We start from the raw sequence: 17722 nt of genomic DNA, 5'->3' as shown, positions 1-17722 counted from the left end.
GGCATGCTAAAAATAAACCAGATAAATATTTAAGGCCCACTGCTACTTAACTCACTGTTGGGCTTGCTTACTTACTGCTTACCATTGCGTAAATCAGGGACAGCAGCCATGAGATCAACGAATTTCCACCAGAATACTTTGCTGAAGGCAGAGGGAGGGGCTGTGTTTCCAGCAACTGCAGGCACATCCTTCCCCAAACACGGAGCTTTCCCTCCTCCTGACCTACAGGTCCCTTTGATAGCAACGGGAGAACGAGCGTAGGGTTAAAAGGCACGCACGCTGCGTAAATCGGCGGCCGTACAAGAAGGAAAACGCTGCTTTACTCAGAGGGAGTTTATCTAAAGACACTCAGATTGCACCCGTCTCAGACAGGCCTGGCCCCCGCCAGTGACACAACGGGAAGATACGTGCTGTGGCCCATCGATTTGCAACAGGACGGACAGCTAGAGTAAGCGTCTCGCACTTAAATAGGCACAGGTTTAAGAAGAAACAGCATCATGAAAAAATACGGTCCTTTTGCCTAACCCACAAGATAGAACACACGTAACCTTTATAAAAAAAATCTGTTTCTCTTGTTAACTGTTAAGCTTAGCCTGAGTGAGGGCTGCAAAAGGTATCTCCTACCTAGAGCAGTTCGGGAGAAAGAAATACTCCTAGTAGAGCAGCATCTAGCTCGGTATCTGTACACGTCAAATAAAATAGCGATTACCATAAAACTACTGTAAAAGTAAGTAGCTATACTTTTCTTTTGTAAATCATTTTTCTCCCCCAAAATAACTCCATGTTTTGCTCGCAGAATACTTCAGACTAATGCACTCCTGAAACAAAGAGTTGGAGATGAGCAAAATAGTCTCAAATGGCTGTTCTGTCTAAATTTAACTCTAAGAGACCATTTTACATCAAATAAAAAGACAACATAATGCACCTGATAATAAATCACATTATTTGCGAGGGCACTTAGGGAACACGCATTATTTGTATTACCGGCATAAACATTCAACAGAATCCACCAAAACATGTGAAACCATTTAAAGGGAAATGCAGTAGTTCTCCATCCTGAATAAACCCAGGCAAAAACCAGAAGAACTATGCTGAAGCACGTATAGGCACTGTGTTATTCTGATTCTGTGGGAAAGCGAAAGACACAAAAGCTGCCTGTTTTGCTATTTTTTCCTTGCTTTTCCAGGAAACCAAATATTAAGTACCTGGCTTGCAAACCTCCTCCAGCAGTTGATCCCACTTCCTTTGACGTTCACCTCCTACGAACGACACAATGCAACGCCCACGTGCCAGCTCGAAGAAAGCAAGAACGCCGTGGCTCCAGCAAACCCCCATCCACCTGGGGCCGGCCAGAGGGAGACAAAACGCTCTGCAAACAAATTTCACCCGGTGCTGACGTAAGGAGGGAGAAGGGAAAGCAAAGGTGGGGGAGAGGGGGATTAAATAAATCAGGGGAAGCATGGTTAGTCATCTGGAGCATGTGTTGAGATTTTAACGGCACACCTGGAAATGAGAAGCCTCTGTTAGCACTGGTTGGAGAGCAAGCTGCAGCTGGGTAGTGAGCATCATCACCTGGCGGGGTGGGAAGCGGGACCCTGGGCGCCTTGTCCCCAGCTTGGGCTTGTGGGTACCGCAGGGGAGAGGGTCCATCTCCAACAGCACCAGGTAGGCGAGGCTCTGAGGACCACCCAGCACCTCCCCATCACGCAGCTGTAGCCGGTTTTTGTGGCTGCACGGGCCAAGTAAATCACCAGCAGCGAGTAGCTGGGGTCTTCGTGGAAGGAGGCAGCTTTGGCAGCACAGAGGATTAGTTCTTACGTCTAACGTTGCGTTCAGCCCTTAAGCAGCTAGGCAAGGGCACTGGAGATGATACGGAGGAGCGTTCCGGGGCTCAGAGCGTATTGGGAGGTGCAACCCAGAGCTCCAAAAGCCGGAGAGGCAAGCGCACGCCGGGACGTGGCTCCGCGCTGCTCGCCTGCTGCCTTCCCAACTACCTAAGCAGAAATTTGTCAAAAGCATCGAGCTCGAGAGCCCTGCGCGCTGCATCCCGGGGGTACTGCCGGCATCGCTGCCTGCCACAGCCAGGTCTTCCCCTGAGCTCTCCCAGCTTAAAGCCGGTCTCGCTCAGCTCTCCTCAGCTTATGAGACCCTGGAAGGGCAGAGCTTCCCCCAGCTGAGCCGTGCCGGGGAGCAGCCTCCCCGTTCTCCCCCAATTCAAACTATATTTGTGAGCGAGCAGTTCAAAACACCGCCTTCACGCTCAGGACCCAAGCTTCAGCCTAAGCAACGTCGCCATTTAGGAAGTCAAACAAGCAAACAGGAAGCAAGGAAAATGCCACGTAATTACTCAGAGCTGCCCTGGAAGGAGGGCTGTAGCGAAAAGCACCGAGTTGCTGTTATTAAGGATTTCTTGCTGCGATGGAATGCTGCCTAAGAGCTGCTGCGTCGTGCCTGAGCGGGTACGCTTCTCCTCAGACAGCGAGCAAAGGTTTCTAATCGTTTTTGACAGAGCTCGGTCCCCTAAAGCTACGTTTTCTGCCTGATTCATGCTGGCTGACTGTAACCCCACGACGGTTATTGAAAATTAATTAGCGGTGAAGCGCAAAGAGATCCAGGAATGGAAATACAAGCGAGCACCAAACGTGGAGCGTCTCCTTCCCCACAAAAAAATCCTGTCAAGAAGGTCAACAGCACCAAAATGAGTATTACAATTTGAAAATGTGAAAGGGATGGCTCTGATGACTTGGCTGTGATCGTCCCTCGCTGTTTAGAGGCGCAAGCGAGAGGTGATGTATTTGTAAGGGTTTCTTAGGGAAGCGGGTAAAGGCAAAACCCAGCATTTATTTCTTCACCGCGTTTGCTGAAGAGCCCGAAAAGCTTATCTGTAAAGACAACACCCAAATTCTGTAAAAAATAAAGACATAAGTCAGTTGCTGCTCCCTTTGGAGGGAGGCTGGGGTGGTGGCTGCGCCCGCCACCAAATCCCAACCACCTTCTGCCTTCGCTCGCCGGCAGCCATCGGCGGCCCTGGGACCCCGGAGAACCGGATCCAGCCCTCAGCGGCCAAAACCCCAGACCCGGAGGAGCAGGGAAACGGCGCAGCCTCAGCGAGGAGGAAAGGGAAAGGCGCTGCGGGTTGGAAAGGCCAAGCGCAGGGCTCCGGGATGGCAACAGGGCGGGCAGAGAGCCTCTGAGGAAAGCCCGGCCAGGCCCTTCCCTCCCCTCAGGCGGGAACATGGCGCGCCCGCCCGCCCTCTCCCCGGCGCTGAGGGCGAACCCCCGGCCCCCGGGGGGGGGGGGGGGGAAGCGCAGGGCCGCGCCGCCCCTTCCCCGCACCGCGGCCCGCCCTCGCCGGGGCCGTCAGGGGCGAGGCGGGAGCCCGCGGTCGCTACATGGCTCCGGGGCTGCGGCTGCTGCTCCTGGCGCTGGCCGGGGCGGCCGGGGGGAGCGGGCAGCCGCCGGCAGCAGGTACTGGCCTTCCCTCGGCGCCGGGCCGGGAGAGCCCTGGGAGGAGGCGGGGGGGGGGGGGACTGGGAAGAGCGCTGCCCTCAGCCTCCGCCCAAAATGGCGCTGCCCCGCGGAGAGGCCGCCGCCTCCCGCCTCCCCACCCGCTGCGGGCCCGTCCCTGAGGCGCCGTGCGCTCCCCTCCCGCCGGCCCCGGCTGGGCTGGGGAATGCCTGGTGCCCGGGGGAGCTGCCGGGAGGGTGCCCGGGGGAGCTGGGGGAGCTGCCCTGAGGTGCCCGGGGGGGGGTGAGAGCCTCTGACCCCCCTCAGCCGGAGGGCTGGGTGCCGCCGGCATCGGAACCCCATGGTGGTGGTTCTCCCTTCCTACTGGTTTTCTCGTCGGCGTGGCTGGGGGGAACTGGGCGCAGAGCGGATCCGTGGTTCCCGAGGGCACCCCAGGCCCGAGAGGTCACGGGGGGCTGGAGGAGCTGCTTCATCCCCCCTGCCCCTCGCCGCGGGCATCCCTCCGGGCTCAGCGGCGGGCGCCGTGGGCAAAAATCGATCAGGGGGTTGATTTTTCACAAGAAGAATGCCCAGGTTTTGAGTTTAGGCCAATTTACTTGAGCAGGATCATCTGTGGACGCTCTTAATTCTGGAATGACTTAATAAACTTCTGTAAGAACGTCCGCGCAGGCATTTCTCACCGGCTTAATTAAATAGGTTCAAAAATAATTTTGCCTCGGTGCAGCTTCCTGACGGGGACGGGGCAGGTTTTTACCTGCAAACAGCATCTCTTTGCCTGGATCGGGGCTGTTTCGAGCCTGTGACAGCGTTTTAGCAGCTCTTGCCAAGCTTGGCGTAGACCTACATTTGCTATTCAGTGAGCCAGATGATGCCCTCTGTTCAGATCTGTAATTATTTCCTTTATTCTCTTTAATTACGTTCCTGGAACACGGCGGTAATGCACCGTAGGGTGTATTTTACACATGTCCATAGATCAGAACGTATGTTGTTCTGCAGAGTGAGCTCCGTAAGTCTTTTCGGTGCGTTTCTGCTCAAAAGTACAATCTGATTCTGGAGATCGTAGGGGGTCACCAACACTTCGGCAGAGTTAGACCGATTAGCATCCCTAATTAAATGACCTAGGGCAGGGTATCGGAGTTAAATGACTTAGGGCAGGGTATCGGTGCGGTTGCCCTGTTGCGTGTGATGGCTGGACTAGGTCAGGAAAGCGCCTTTTAAAGAGAAGAGTTGTGTTATTTAACATTCGACAGGCTTCCGAGGCAGAGGAGCAGGACTGCTGCCATCAGCCGCTGTGTCACGTGCTCGGTGACTGTTTTGCTGCCTGAGCCTGTTTACCTGCTCGGACTCCCACGGCTGCCTCTGCCATTGGCACAAGCATCAGCGCCGGCGGAGCTACACCCACTCCTGCCAGCAGTGAATTTGGCCCAGAGGCCCTGCTCCAGTGCCATCAAAACACTGGTACCGAAGCCAAGCTTTTATGGATTACATTTTTTAAAAATACCACCCTCGATTAATTTATTTTTTTCCCCTAAAGGTGCTGCAGTTTACTCCGGAGCCGAAGTGACTCGACTGGAAGTCTGAGTTGAATTTTCATCCGAATCATATTGAACTTGCCACCCTGCAGCACAGTTTTTACGTTTGATTATCCGCAGATTGCTTGCGATTCCCTCAGCGTATACGACAATGAAATGGAGGAAAGTTAAACATTTATACTGGATACATGGCTAAAATTAACTTTTCTGCTCCCCCCCCCCAGGTAGAAACTGTAGCTTTCTGCGGGAAATGGACGTCATCCAGAAACGGGATGAGAACTGTTACTGCTACGTGCAGAACAGAACGGTTCACTTGCAGTACGTTTGGTCGACTCTGCAGGTAAGAGGCCGCTGGGGGGATCATTCAGATGCTCAGTACACTTCACGTCAGCGTTTGCCAGCGAAGCGTGGGGTCGGTAGCAAGATCAAAGCCGCAGCTCTGTGTAATTATTGCGTATTATTGTGTATTATTGCGTATTATTGTGTTGCGCACCTTTTCCGCTGCTCACCTCTGCGAGAAATGTTTCTGCTCATCACCAGTCGGCTTTATAAAACGTTGAAACTCGAGGATGAACTGCAGCTCCGTGACTCGCTCGCTGTGGCATAGCAGGCCGTGGTGCAGGAGCCAAAGGTGCATCAGGTTGTGACTAAAGCAAACACAGCAGCAGCAGCGCGTTCCTGTTTTTGTGAGCGAGAGGGTCAGCTTGCAAGAAAAGTGTTTAGAGATTAGCTCGAAGCGATACAAAAATCTCTGAACAGTGGAAGCGGTAACAGCTAAAGGAACATGCTGACTATTCGTGTGGTCCCTTTTCTTTCCTGGGAAGTATGTCTCTGGAGGAGGGAAGGAAACAGTTTCACCTCCTCTCTGGTGGAACTTGCTCTCAGATAGGAGGAAGCAGAACATCTCTTTGCCTGTTCCCAGGACTCTTTTTTTCCCTCAGGAACACGCTGCGGATGTGTGGATGAATGGTAGCAGGCTTCAGGTGGTGAAACCCTCCAGCAGTCACGCAGGCTTTCCTGGAGGAAATGTTTAAAAGCAGGAAGTCAGGATTTTTCCCCACAACAAATTGCTCGCTGACATGTTGTCTCTTCTCCCAGTAGAAGCCTGTTTTCATTACCTGTTGCATCACTTTTTTGTAGATGGGTCTGTTGTCTAACGGGCCCTGATCAAGAGCTCCCAGTGAATCACGATCTTCAGGAAGATCATCCCATCTCAGAAGACGGACAGGATTTACCAGCGTGGTGGGGGAGGGTGCTAGGAGCTAGCAAGAAACCCCAAAATACCCAACAGGAACGTGCTTATATTTAAATTTCTGGTTATGGCATCCTTCCTTATCCCTCTTCTGTCCCTAACGTGAAGATTGCGTTATTAACTACAAGAAAAACAAGTCCAGTTTCTGACGGTTCAGGAGGGGAATGGGGAAGCGTGTGAACACCCACAAAAGAAACTGCGGTTGGTCGAATATTGCTGGTTTTGTTAGAAATTTGTGCGTGGGCAAGTGTCGTGGTAAAACCAAACCCACCAAGCTTCTGGACGGATTGAGGCCCCTCCACAGAACTCTGCTGACGGTGAGTTCTCCGAATCACCTTGTAAAGCCTAAACAATTAATCTTTGCATAATGTTAACAACCAGTATTAAACAACTAAGAATTGCACCGGCATTTTATTCTCAAGCTCCCTATGCTGATTTCCATTATCACACGTGTGGCTTTTATACTGTATCGTTCAGAAAAACAAAAAAAACAACCCAGTGATTCTGAGCTGCTTCTCTCTGTATTCTACTGCTTATTTTTAGGTCAAAGTTAACAGCAGAGAAATGTTCAGGTTTGAGCCCATTTCAGAAAAAAGCAACTGTCGTCATTCAGAAACTGTTTTTGAGTTTGCTGCGTGCACCGTTCAAACCTTCTGGAAGCCGGAGACATCTACGGAAATTTTCATAAGCATAAAGCAATATGGAGAGGATGTTTGCTTCAAAATACAGCCCTTCAAAACCGAACCATACGCTGTGACTGTGAGACGAGAAAGTAAGCAAGCAAGCTTTCTGTTTAGATTACAGACTGATCGGTGCTGCCAGTGTCACTGAACGTGCCGTCCCGTCTGTGAGAGGCTTGGGACTTTTCTGTTGGTATTTTATATAATCAGCATTTCAGATTGGATTACTCTAAAGTCCATTTCTATTTTTTTTCTCCCCTTCTTTTAGTGCTAGATGGAAAGCTCTTGTTTTTGTTTGCAGCTGGAATTTTTCTGTTCCATTTTGCAAACAGCCTGAGCAGGTGAGTACCAGCTGCTGGGTTTCGACCTTCTTTCCCAAGCCTGTGCATCTTTTTTCTAAGCTAAAGGGGTGGTTCTTTGGGAAAGTGAGGAAACTGAACGTATATTTAAAACTTCCTCATAGCGTTTGTGTTTGGACAGACTGTGACCCATGCTGGAGTGCTGCGCTCTGTTAATCACTTCGCTCTGTTAGGGTTCTCCCATCCAAGCTTCCTGCCCTGGGCAGCACCAAGACAATCCTCAGCGAGCAGGCGTGTGGGTTCAGAGGAATTCTCTCCCCCTTTTGTAGGGCAGCGAGGTTAGCTGAATGATAAATAATGCTGCCTGTCTTATAAACGATGCCTTCCTGCAGCGAGAAATGCTTAGGATGAGGTCACCTGGGGCCTCGTCTGCCTCCACCTTCGGGCCAGCCTTTCCCCATCATTCTTCTGATGAACGTTTTGCATAGCATGTAAGGGACGATACTTATTGTTACAGCAAAACACGTGTCCCGTGACTTCAAAGCAAAATGAGTCACAAATGAATTGTCAGGAGGAGCCTCTAAAACAAGCAGAGCAGCAATAGGTTTTATAGAGTTAACTCCGAATTTAAAAGTTAGAATTTATAGGAAAAAAAAAACCTTGTAGGTTTGTGGAGGGTTTTTTTACATTTTAAGTTTAAAAAAAAAGGTTTCTTGCAGTACAGAACCATATCGGTACATAGAAGAAAATGAAATTACTAGAAATTAGAAGGCCAATGAAATCAGAAATAGCATGAGCTTTAAAAAAAAAACAAACCCAGCGCCATCTCCTAGCCTGTAACAACTCTGGTGACCTTAAGTAACTGTTGGGAATTTTTCCTTACACGGACTTCATATCTAAGCCGGGCCTGTGAACCGTGTAATTACAACTCCAGCTTACAGCTGTGTTACATTTTTATTGAAGATCACTGCTGTTTTTACAAATGTTGGCATCTTAACCAATTACAGATTATACTTCTCACCATGTTCTCTCTTGTTCTCTTGCAGGAGCACCAAGTTCTTTTACCTTTCTGGAATAATACTGGGTGTTCTTGCTCTGCTAGTCTTTGTCCTGTTGACACTTAAAAGGTTTATTCCAAGGGTAAATCTACATTTATAAAACAAAATAATAATCATCATCATCATAATGTGGGAAGCGAAGAGTACAGAGCCAGGTTCTGACCCGGCTCTGGTTTTGTGGCCAGGTAACTGCACTGCAGGATTGCTTGCATCAAGTAAATGTAATTAGGTCAGAATCAGGCCGTAGTTAACTTGCTCCTCAGTTTAAACAGGCGATTGTTGATGTACAAGACCAGTTTGTTCCGAAACATAAATTATTTTTACTGGACTGGAGCTAAGCTTACTTTTGAATCTATGAACCAATCTAAATTGAAATGTAGCTTTAGTGGCCAGTGGGACAGATTCTCTTCTGTTCACCAGAGACAATTCATGGCGAGGCAGATCTGAATTTTCCCTGTACTTTTACCAAGTCCGTGCATTCCCACAACATCGCTGAGATGCGTTAATTGGGAATACACTGCCACAGGCTGATACCGTGACCCCGGGACATGATACACGAACACAGAGGTGCAGTTACGTAGCGTGCGGAGCACCGTACAGGGGAGGTCTCACACAGATCACAAGCCCTGTGGGTCTGCCGAGTATCACAGCTGGTTTTGCCCCTGAGTTCACTTGCACACAATGGTCCCGATTCTGACTTGAAATGTTTTGATTTTATAGGGGGTTTTAATTTTTTTTTTTTTCAATTCCCAGCACAGTACCTTCTGGATCTTAATGAGTGGCTGCTGGATGGCCTCTCTCTATTTTATTTACTGCGTCAAAGAGAATATGCAGTGGTTGTGGTCTGAACACAGAAACTACTTGTTAGGTAAGAAAATTATCAAAAAGAATGCTGCAGATTCTGGTTTAATTGAGTGGTTAGATGAATACCTGCCCATAAAACACAAAGTTGAGTGACTCATTTGTGGAGGACGTCTTTCTCCTAAGCCAGAGACGTCGGAATATTCCAAAGGTTCCTAGTCAGAATATTCCAAAGGTTCCTAATCCACTCAAATGAGCATTTACTCACACTGTGTCATTAATACAAAGCACACACAACACAATGCAGGTATCTGTAAGAAAACACAAGAAACAGCAGGCTGTACCTGACAGCAGCTGCAAGCTTTGCGAACCAGCCTCGTGAAGTTCATGTGGGTAGCCTGCATCCTTTTCTCCATGTCCTCCTCTTCTGTTTCTACAGGCTATTTGCTGGCTGTTGGAATTGCCAGCTTTGCCACCTGCTATCAGCACGGACCGCTCACCACCGAACTGAGCATAACCTTGTTCACGTGGACGCTCCAGATAACAGCCTTTGTCTTGATTTATTGTGGTGTCACCATACCTCAAGTTGCGTACGCAGTGATAGCCGGCAGCCTCTGCTCAAAAGGGCTGTGGTACCCCCTCGGTGCCGCCTGTCGCCTGGGCAGGTTTGTATGGGCGTGGGAACGTCCAGCTCCCTGTATCGCCAGGAGGCACTGGAGGCTGAGAACAAAGAAACCCTTAGGCTTCAACAAAGTTCTACGAATTTCTAGAACTAGTTCCTATTTTTACCAAATAGAAAGCTGCAGCAGAAAAAGGTTTAAATGCCTGCGACACAGGAATTTAAGGATTTTCCATTTGGCAGTTTTAAGCACGAGTTTTGTTCTATGGAGAACGGAGAAATGTGACTGCTCTTAAGTACGAATGTAGCACCTTCGAGTCTGCAGCGTATGGTAACCAAAACATTTCTGTTTGGTTGATTGATCAGACTGCAGCAATAGTGCCTTGGTTTCATGTGTGGTGACAGAATCTGCAGGTAACTTGCGCTGAATCTGAGGGGATAAAACAGCGTACTGTCACCGAGGAAGCAGGGCTTAGCAAGTCACAGTCCGCGTAGGTTAGGTAGGGGAGAGTTCAGAGGCTAAAAACCCGTATCCACACATAATGGTTTCCATTGGTTTTAGTTTTCCAAGGTGATTATCCTAGATGTACAAGTCTACCTTTAATTTGTGGAAACAGTCTTATCACTCTGGAGACATTCCCCCGCATTCCCAGAGCCGGCATTCGGACTGGGAACTGCTGGCAACATGTAGACCTTAGTTTGCCAAGTGTTCCCATTAGCTGTATGGGAACAAGGTGTTTGCCTAGCCTTGAATTTGAAGCGCGTTTTATCACCAGCACAACACTCAAGTGAAGGTTCTAAAATGTCCTGCCAATTTCTACCTGTTTTTTACCTTCAGTGATGGCATCCAAGTTAAGAGACTGGTGCAGACTGTTCCGTAGCTTCTGCTGAGCCGCAGACAACCGGGGAGAGGCAAAGACTAGAACTGGCATCACCAAAAGAATAAAAGCCAACTAAGTTCTTTTTTTAGTCTTTTACTTTTGTTTAGTTTTGAAGCACATACTGCTTTGCTCTTGTGCTCTTCTTAGATGTTGAAGTGTGGACTGGGTCGAAGCTTTTTTATTTTAGGCACAATTTATCGTTTGTTGAAGACTGATTTTTTGCCTGCAGCTGAAAAGCCCCAGCTATTTCAGAAGCAACACACAGGATCGATGCTCACCTGATGGAAGCCGCTGAGCTCACTCTGAGATCAGTAAGGTTTGGCTGTGAGTTCACAGGAGTCAGAACATACCTGTTTCACCCTGAAACACTGTAGTTTGTTCTCCACGTGGACCTCATTTTGGGTTTTGTGAACCGATGCCTCTATAAAGCCAAAAAGCACTTAAACGCAGCTTTACAGATTTCTCTTAGGAGAATGATAAGGAGTTTCCTTTTTTTCTGTTTCAAAACGCTAAGCAGTAGCACCAAACTGTGAGGCCGTGATGCCAGATACACAATTTGGAGCAGCAGATACATCAGAATAACGAAGAATCTTGCATTATTTGTGGTTACGAGCAGTGCTGATCCCACTGAGCCAGCAAGACCTTTACCATTCGACCTGAACAGGGGCCACAGTTCGTTCTTGCTTTACAGGGAAACAAGGAGGGAAGCTGAACGCTGCTGGTTGGAGCAGGTGTTTTAGACAGAGCTGAAAGTTTTATGGGCATCCAGCCCTTGCTTATCTTAGCTCATCACAACATTTAAATTGAAAGCAGTCGACAGAAGGGAACAGAACATGGCACACTTTCTAATTGATATCTAATTATATTATACATCGCTACGCAGCAGCTAAAAAAACATCAGATTGTAAACATTTTGGCCTCAGACTACTCAGTTTTGTAATTTAAAGCAAGATTTAAGAGAAGTGATCTAGTAAACAACATGAACAACTCATAACAGACTTTGAGCGTTGCTTCTCTTCGAAGTTACATATGTAGACCGGGTTTTGATTCAGCCCATGTCTCTGCACAGACACATTTTGCATATTGCACCTAAAAATGGCTGAGCAAGCAGCCATCTATTTCATTCCATGAGATTCTAGTCCACGCATACGCAATAAGGCCCTGATTCAAAGCTCCTTTGAAGCTCGGTAGATAGCATTCTGTGGAATTCTACAACTTGGGTTAGGACCTGGGGTAAACAGGCTAGCGAACGTTAGACACCTTGTCCTAAAATTTTAATGCAAGAATGTAGCTTGTCCTCTTAAAAGGATAAAAGTGATCAGTGCATGTTACTAGCAAGCAGTAGAGAGAACGGACAGACAATAATTATGTACCAGAAGACTTCAGAAATACTAATTGTTTTCATTTCGTTCCAGAAAAATGAAGAATCACTTTAAATCAAAGAAGTTAGTGTTTAAACACCTTACTGAAGAGGAGTATCGAGAACAAGGTGAAACAGAAACTCTCAGAGCTCTGGAGGAGCTACGCTCGTTCTGCAGGAACCCTGACTTCCCGTCATGGTTAGCTGTATCCAGACTCCAGTCCCCCCACAGGTAAGAAAATGTAACCTTCAGAGCTGGTTCATGGCCATGGCAGCTTTCCTTTAACTGTAAACGCTCCCTGCAGTGCCTCTGCAAGTCCCTTCGCAGTGACCCAGCTGGCTCTCGAGGCAGTGAAATGCCCCTTTCTTCCCTTTTCAGAGCAGGACGCTTTGGCATTGTGTAACATTGGGGCAGGCTGAAGATACATGCTCAGGTATTACTTGCATTAAGCTCTCCAACTGCAAGCCTGCACAGCCAAGAATTCCTATTACTTCAAGTATCAACCGACACCTAAGACTTAGGAACATGGATGAAAAAGACCCAGTGCCTGCACCTAGGAAGTACAACGGGCGGAAGAGCTACTCCAGATAGAGCTTAGGAGACAAGCTGAAGACAAATATGGGTTAGGAAGGGAAGGGTCAGATAAATGCAGCCAGAAAACCTTGCAGAATATAAAATTAATCTTAATAGCAGTGTATTTCCATCAAAACTTCAGGGTTTCAGAAGCAGAGTTTCACATATTACTCGGCCACAAGGACTTGGCCCTTGCCACAGAACCAGGTACCACAATTTCAAAGGAGCCCCAGGCAGCTTGGAATTTAATTACTGAAAAGTTAAAACTAGTTTCAGGACCTTTATCCTCCTTGGATGGACACACAGACGGCTTTTCTGCCAGGTTTTACAGATTTACTGTTAAACTATCTTATTTTCTAAGATACTTGAGTTCTGTAGCGTAACTGAAAGGTACAAAAAGTGAAAACTCGCTGCAGTACTGTAAAACAAAACACTGCCAAGCGCACAAAACAAACAACTGAAACATGTATTTTCTAGCCATTGCTTAGTTAATACAGTTCTTCTAATTAGCTCGCTAGAGAAATACAAAAATGAAAAGGAGAACCCACGGCAGCCTGATTTAAGGTTGAGTAGCCCTTCAGGTTTTCACGAAACACGAGGAGACAGCTCAACGCCTGTAAAACACAGCCAGTCCAACTCTGTTCCCCGCTGAGACTGACGGCGCTTCCGAGACGAGCGCGGTGACGACGCTCCTCTCACAGAAATGCGAACTCAAAGATGTAAATTATTGATCAGTTTACCAGAACTCCAGAATGCAGCTGCATTTCCCTCTTCTTGCCTTTCTCTGGCGCTGTCGCCACTTGCCCGGGTGTCAGAACCGCCGCCTGTTTCCACGCGCTTGCCAGAAGCCTCCAGCTTCCTTCTCTCTCCTCGGTGCCGTTGTCCCACTGGAAGTCAGGTCTGTGGCGAATCGAGACGCGGGGACGGTGCCGAGCCCACCCTTTGTTCTGCCAGACCTCCAGTTCGGCATTTCCTCGGCGCAGCTGCGGCGTTCCCAGTCTGCAGCTCCCCGTTCACCAAAAGCAGGAGTTCCGTGGCAAGACGTCAGCTCAGCTCGCCCGGCGCCTGCGGGCAGCACCAGAAGCGAGGTGGCAGCGCAGCAATGGCGGGCTGCGGACTTCTCACCGTTTTTTCCTTTCCTTAGCGATCTCAGCTTACCTGAATTCTCCCAGCCCTTGTCTCAAATGCGCCACAGCTTGAATTTGTTTTTAGAAGCTCAGGTGCCACCTATCCAACTGTACAAATGCGTGCTCTGGATTGCCCCACCCCACGAGCACTGGCAAGACGCGAAAACGAAGTTACATCTTCGTGCTTAGTCAGGAGACCTTGCAGATGGCCTCTGGAAGAGCAAAAGTTACTTAGATAGAAAAGAAGATGAGGCAGGAAAAAGAATCCTTGGGGTTGCTGCCAGCTGTTGCTATTTACTCCCCGTTGTTCAGGACTCCCTAGCTCACGCTGCGGCGCCGGTGGGCACGTCCTTGCGACATCCCCTGGGCTTACAGGGGTTTTCTCGTTCCTCAGCTGATCACTTCTCCCTTTAAAAATTCGGCAGGTTTGCAGGTTTTGTTCTGGGCTCTCCCCACGTCTCGCCTGCAGAAACAAAGGCGCACGATGAGGCGTACGGCATTGGGAGCTCCTTCCTGGAAGAGCAGCTCTTTGAGACAAGGGCAGAGGAGCCTGGGCAAGATGAACCAGCCAATTCCATCCACGAAGGAGAGGAGGAAGAGGACGAAGGTGAAATGCACGCACAAATTTCATTTCCATATGCTACCGAGTTGCTCTGAGCTTTGGGAAATGACGAAAAAAAGGAGAGGGAAAACACATTCGTCCTAGAAAGGAAGGATACAGACTGAGAACTCCCGCTCGGTGATTTGTTGGCGTCACTGGTGGGCAGAGAAGGATTTTTGAAAAGAGTGTTTCCTGCATCACTGATGTTGCTGGATTAAAGCAGCAGAGGAAACCATAGGGGCCCTGAAGAGGATCCTCGCGATTGGTACTTCAGCTGGGGAGGTAAACGTTGCTTATTTCCAATGCACGCGCTGGCAAGCAGCCTGTCCCACCAGGATGCCTTTTTTTCCCAAGGATACTACCTCTAGAGGACAGAGACTCCGTTCTGCCCTTTCTCTTTCTCTAGCCCTCTGTGCTCAGCACCAGAGGGAGGGGAAGCCATTATTAATACTCTGCTTTTACTCAGTGCCCTACGTGTCAACGATTTTAATAATGCTGTTAGCGTGCTGGTAAACTTTTTATTGCTGTGAGACTTTTCAGTGCTGAAGATCCATAGAGACTGAGCACAGCTGAACGAGGTTTGTTTGCTCTTCTGGCTAGGCTTGCCATCTGTTGGCTTCATGTTGCCTCTCCACATTAAGCTCCTCTTGCTCCTCAGAACCCTGCCTGCCTTTTCACCCTCTGCTTGTACTCTTCTGGTCTTGGTCTCTGCTCTAGTTACACTGCACTTTGTTCTCTCCATGTCTTTGCTTCTTCCCATACTCTTCCCTCTTCTGCAGGTCCCTCTCTGCTGAACCATTCCTCAGTCCTCTGCTTCTCCATCTCCGACAACTGCAGGTGACTTAGGAGAGGATTTCTGTCCCCAAATGTATTTTACTGTTGCTTTCAATTTCGCTGTCACCTCACCTCAGACGGGTGCTGCCCTCCATTCCAGGCCTCTCCACGGCCCAGAAAAGGCGACAAAGGCTGAGGCTGTTCAGCTGCTTGGAGGAACTGCTGTCGGCAGAGCTGGTGCGATGCTGTCACCATGTCCTGGGGCGTACAGATAACCCACACAGAGCTCCGCCGTCCTCAGAGTGCTCAGCAGTTCGCTCCTTCAATAAAAAGTGGAAAGCAATTCCTGGCAAAACAAGGAGGGAGGGACACCTGGCCCCTGCCTCTCCTTCCTCAGCCCTCTGTGGGACTTGCTTACCGCAGGAGGTGCGTGGGAAGAGGAAAGAGCAGGGAGCAGGGTAGCTCTCCAGAAGAGCATTCCAGACCAAGATCCATTTGTTTTAAAAGGGATATCTTTTCTTTGTAACGTGCCCAGTGGTGCAGCACGGCTCCATCGTGGTTTCCCGTTGTCCGTCGCTGGACAATGGAGAAAACCTGTTACCTCCAACAGTGCTGTGCCACTTTCCGAGAGCTCCTCTGTAAAACAGGACTCACGAGTTAGTACTTGAAAGCCTTATTTACATGGCCCTTCCTCCTTTATATTGCTTCATTTTTAAAGAAACTCTTCCATTTTACAGTGAAGAGACACTTAACGCCCTTTCATGGCCTCAATTTAGAAACGGACACGCAGAACGTGTCGCCTGTTTAGCGGAGAGAAGCCCTGCCGTGCCGGTGATCAGAATCCGCTCACTGGTGAAGTCCACGGCCTTCGCAGACAGAACGGGAGAGTTCTGCTCAGGAAGGCCACCAGCAGTGAGAGAGGCGGCTGCGGCTGCTGCTGCTGCCACGTTCGCGGTTAAATTGCCACCCACGCGCCGGAGCCGGGCATGGCGGGGGGGGTTCTGTCGCTAGCGAGAAGCTGGAAGCATTAGCTGTGTGAAAAGGGAAGAAAACCTCCTTATCTTCTTTAATGCTTTGGGAGAAGGGTGGAACCTCCTCCCCCCCAACGGTGATCTGAGTAGGCTAAAGGCTGATTTTACCTTTGCCGGTGTTGCCATCACGCAGCGCTCAGAATTGTCACAGATTAGTCAGAAAAGGATACTTGAAGAGATGTCTTAGTGTTAAATGTTTTTTGCATGTTTTAAGGCACACAAGTTTTTTTCAGGGTGCTTTGTAGTTAGCTAAGAGCTCCCATCATGGGATTGGAGACCAAGGTGGGGAAAAAAATCAGATTTATCCTAGCTTAAACCCACAGTTTTTCCGCTTTCCTCTCTTTACAGAGGTAGCGATGATTATCCTTCCGTAAGTACACAATATGTATTTGTGTACAATAGCCCAGATAATATTTTACCTATGCAGTGTGGTAAATTGAAAAGCCCTGAAAAATAGGCAATTTTTCAGACACTGTCCCTTTTTTCTAAATCATTTAGAACGATACCAGGTACTCCAAGGGGAGTGGGGCAGAGAGAAGAGAAACCCCATGTTTTATGTAGCTGTGACGTCCCATCGTTTGCCAGGGATGGGGAAACACTGTCCACACAGAGCAGGAAACTACTGAGTACACCCGAGCCAGAGGTACAGCAACACACGGGACAGACGCCGCCTGCTTTAGTGGATGGCTGCCACTGGCCTTAAAAATCCCCCCAAGCCTGTTCCAACACCGCAAGCATTCGATAAACAACCCCCTCCCCTCCACGCACGGAGATGACACAGGTTTGCCGAAACACACAACCGTTAGGGACCGTCCAGCGTGCAGTCAGAGCTGGGAACAGGATCGCGACGGTAATCCCTTGCCTTAACCCTTATAAAAGCCCTTCTTCCTTCACGAAGGGTGAGTTACGTTATCTTCTGTTTCACGGTGTTAAAGTTAGAATTTCATATTTATTTTGTATTCACGGTACAGCATACTCGATAGACTGTCACGTATTTTCAAGACCTCTTAAGAATAAAGGTGTTTTTCAGCTATGTGGTTCTCCTCCCCTTGGCATTTACTGGCCGCAGAACAGCGGGACCCGTGACCAGGAGGAGCCCAGCAGAGTGGGCACGTTCACGTCCCGAGGTCTGCTCCCTGCTTGCGGGTTTCAGAAACGCCAACCGTGCGTCAGCTCCCGTTCTCCGCTCGCGACAGACCCAAGCCACCACAGAGCCAGATCCGTACGGGGACGGGCGAGGCCCGGCAGCTACACCCGTGCAAACAACAAACCGAGATCTCTCCCCGCTGTCGCTTCTGTACACGTCAAGCAGTTGAAATCATAAAAATTGAGCTGTCCTACACCTAAGATAAAAACACATTCCAGACAGATGTGCCACGGTGTAGGGCAGGTGTACCAGTGCGCGTGTATTTAGTTAATCGGAAACAGAACCTGGTGTTTCCATGCGAGCTGACGCAACCCGCACTGGCAGCCTCTCGTCTCCGAGCGGCTGGGGGACCAGCCCAATCCAGTCTCGACTGCGACTCGGGATGTCCTGCCCGGTTTGCGGTCGTCCCTCACGTTCCCCTCGCCCCACGGAAGGGAGTCGGTGCCCACAGTCAGACTTTATCGTGAAACGGGCTTTAGCGCTGCGCGAGAGCGGCTCCCGGGCTCCGGGCTCGCCAG

General features: G+C 49.2%; 1 protein-coding gene across 3 annotated transcripts; it reads left to right on the top strand.

Moving 5' to 3' along the window:
* The first annotated feature begins 3353 nt into the window (after positions 1–3353).
* NEMP2 (nuclear envelope integral membrane protein 2) lies at positions 3354–17074 on the top strand. 3 transcript variants are annotated; one of them, XR_012765075.1, is made up of 10 exons: positions 3354–3468; positions 5225–5340; positions 6796–7024; positions 7201–7273; positions 8278–8371; positions 9043–9157; positions 9530–9755; positions 12006–12182; positions 14077–14830; positions 15764–17074. XR_012765075.1 is itself a non-coding variant. In XM_075430964.1 (9 exons), the coding sequence occupies exons 1-9, from the start codon at positions 3393–3395 to the stop codon at positions 14306–14308; spliced, it is 1338 nt and encodes a 445-aa protein (XP_075287079.1). In that variant the 5' UTR covers positions 3354–3392; the 3' UTR covers positions 14309–17074. The 3 variants fall into 3 exon arrangements, 2 of the variants coding, with proteins under 2 accessions (XP_075287079.1, XP_075287080.1); XM_075430964.1 differs by having other exon boundaries at positions 14077–17074; XM_075430965.1 differs by lacking the exon at positions 3354–3468 and adding an exon at positions 4825–4926 and having other exon boundaries at positions 5003–5340; positions 14077–17074.
* The last annotated feature ends 648 nt before the right edge of the window (positions 17075–17722 follow it).

This window comes from Opisthocomus hoazin, chromosome 9 (assembly GCF_030867145.1).
Source record: "Opisthocomus hoazin isolate bOpiHoa1 chromosome 9, bOpiHoa1.hap1, whole genome shotgun sequence".
NCBI classification, from domain to species: domain Eukaryota; kingdom Metazoa; phylum Chordata; class Aves; order Opisthocomiformes; family Opisthocomidae; genus Opisthocomus; species Opisthocomus hoazin.
The sequence above is the reverse complement of the archived record's forward strand: the minus strand, read 5'-3'. Positions and strand labels throughout refer to the sequence as shown.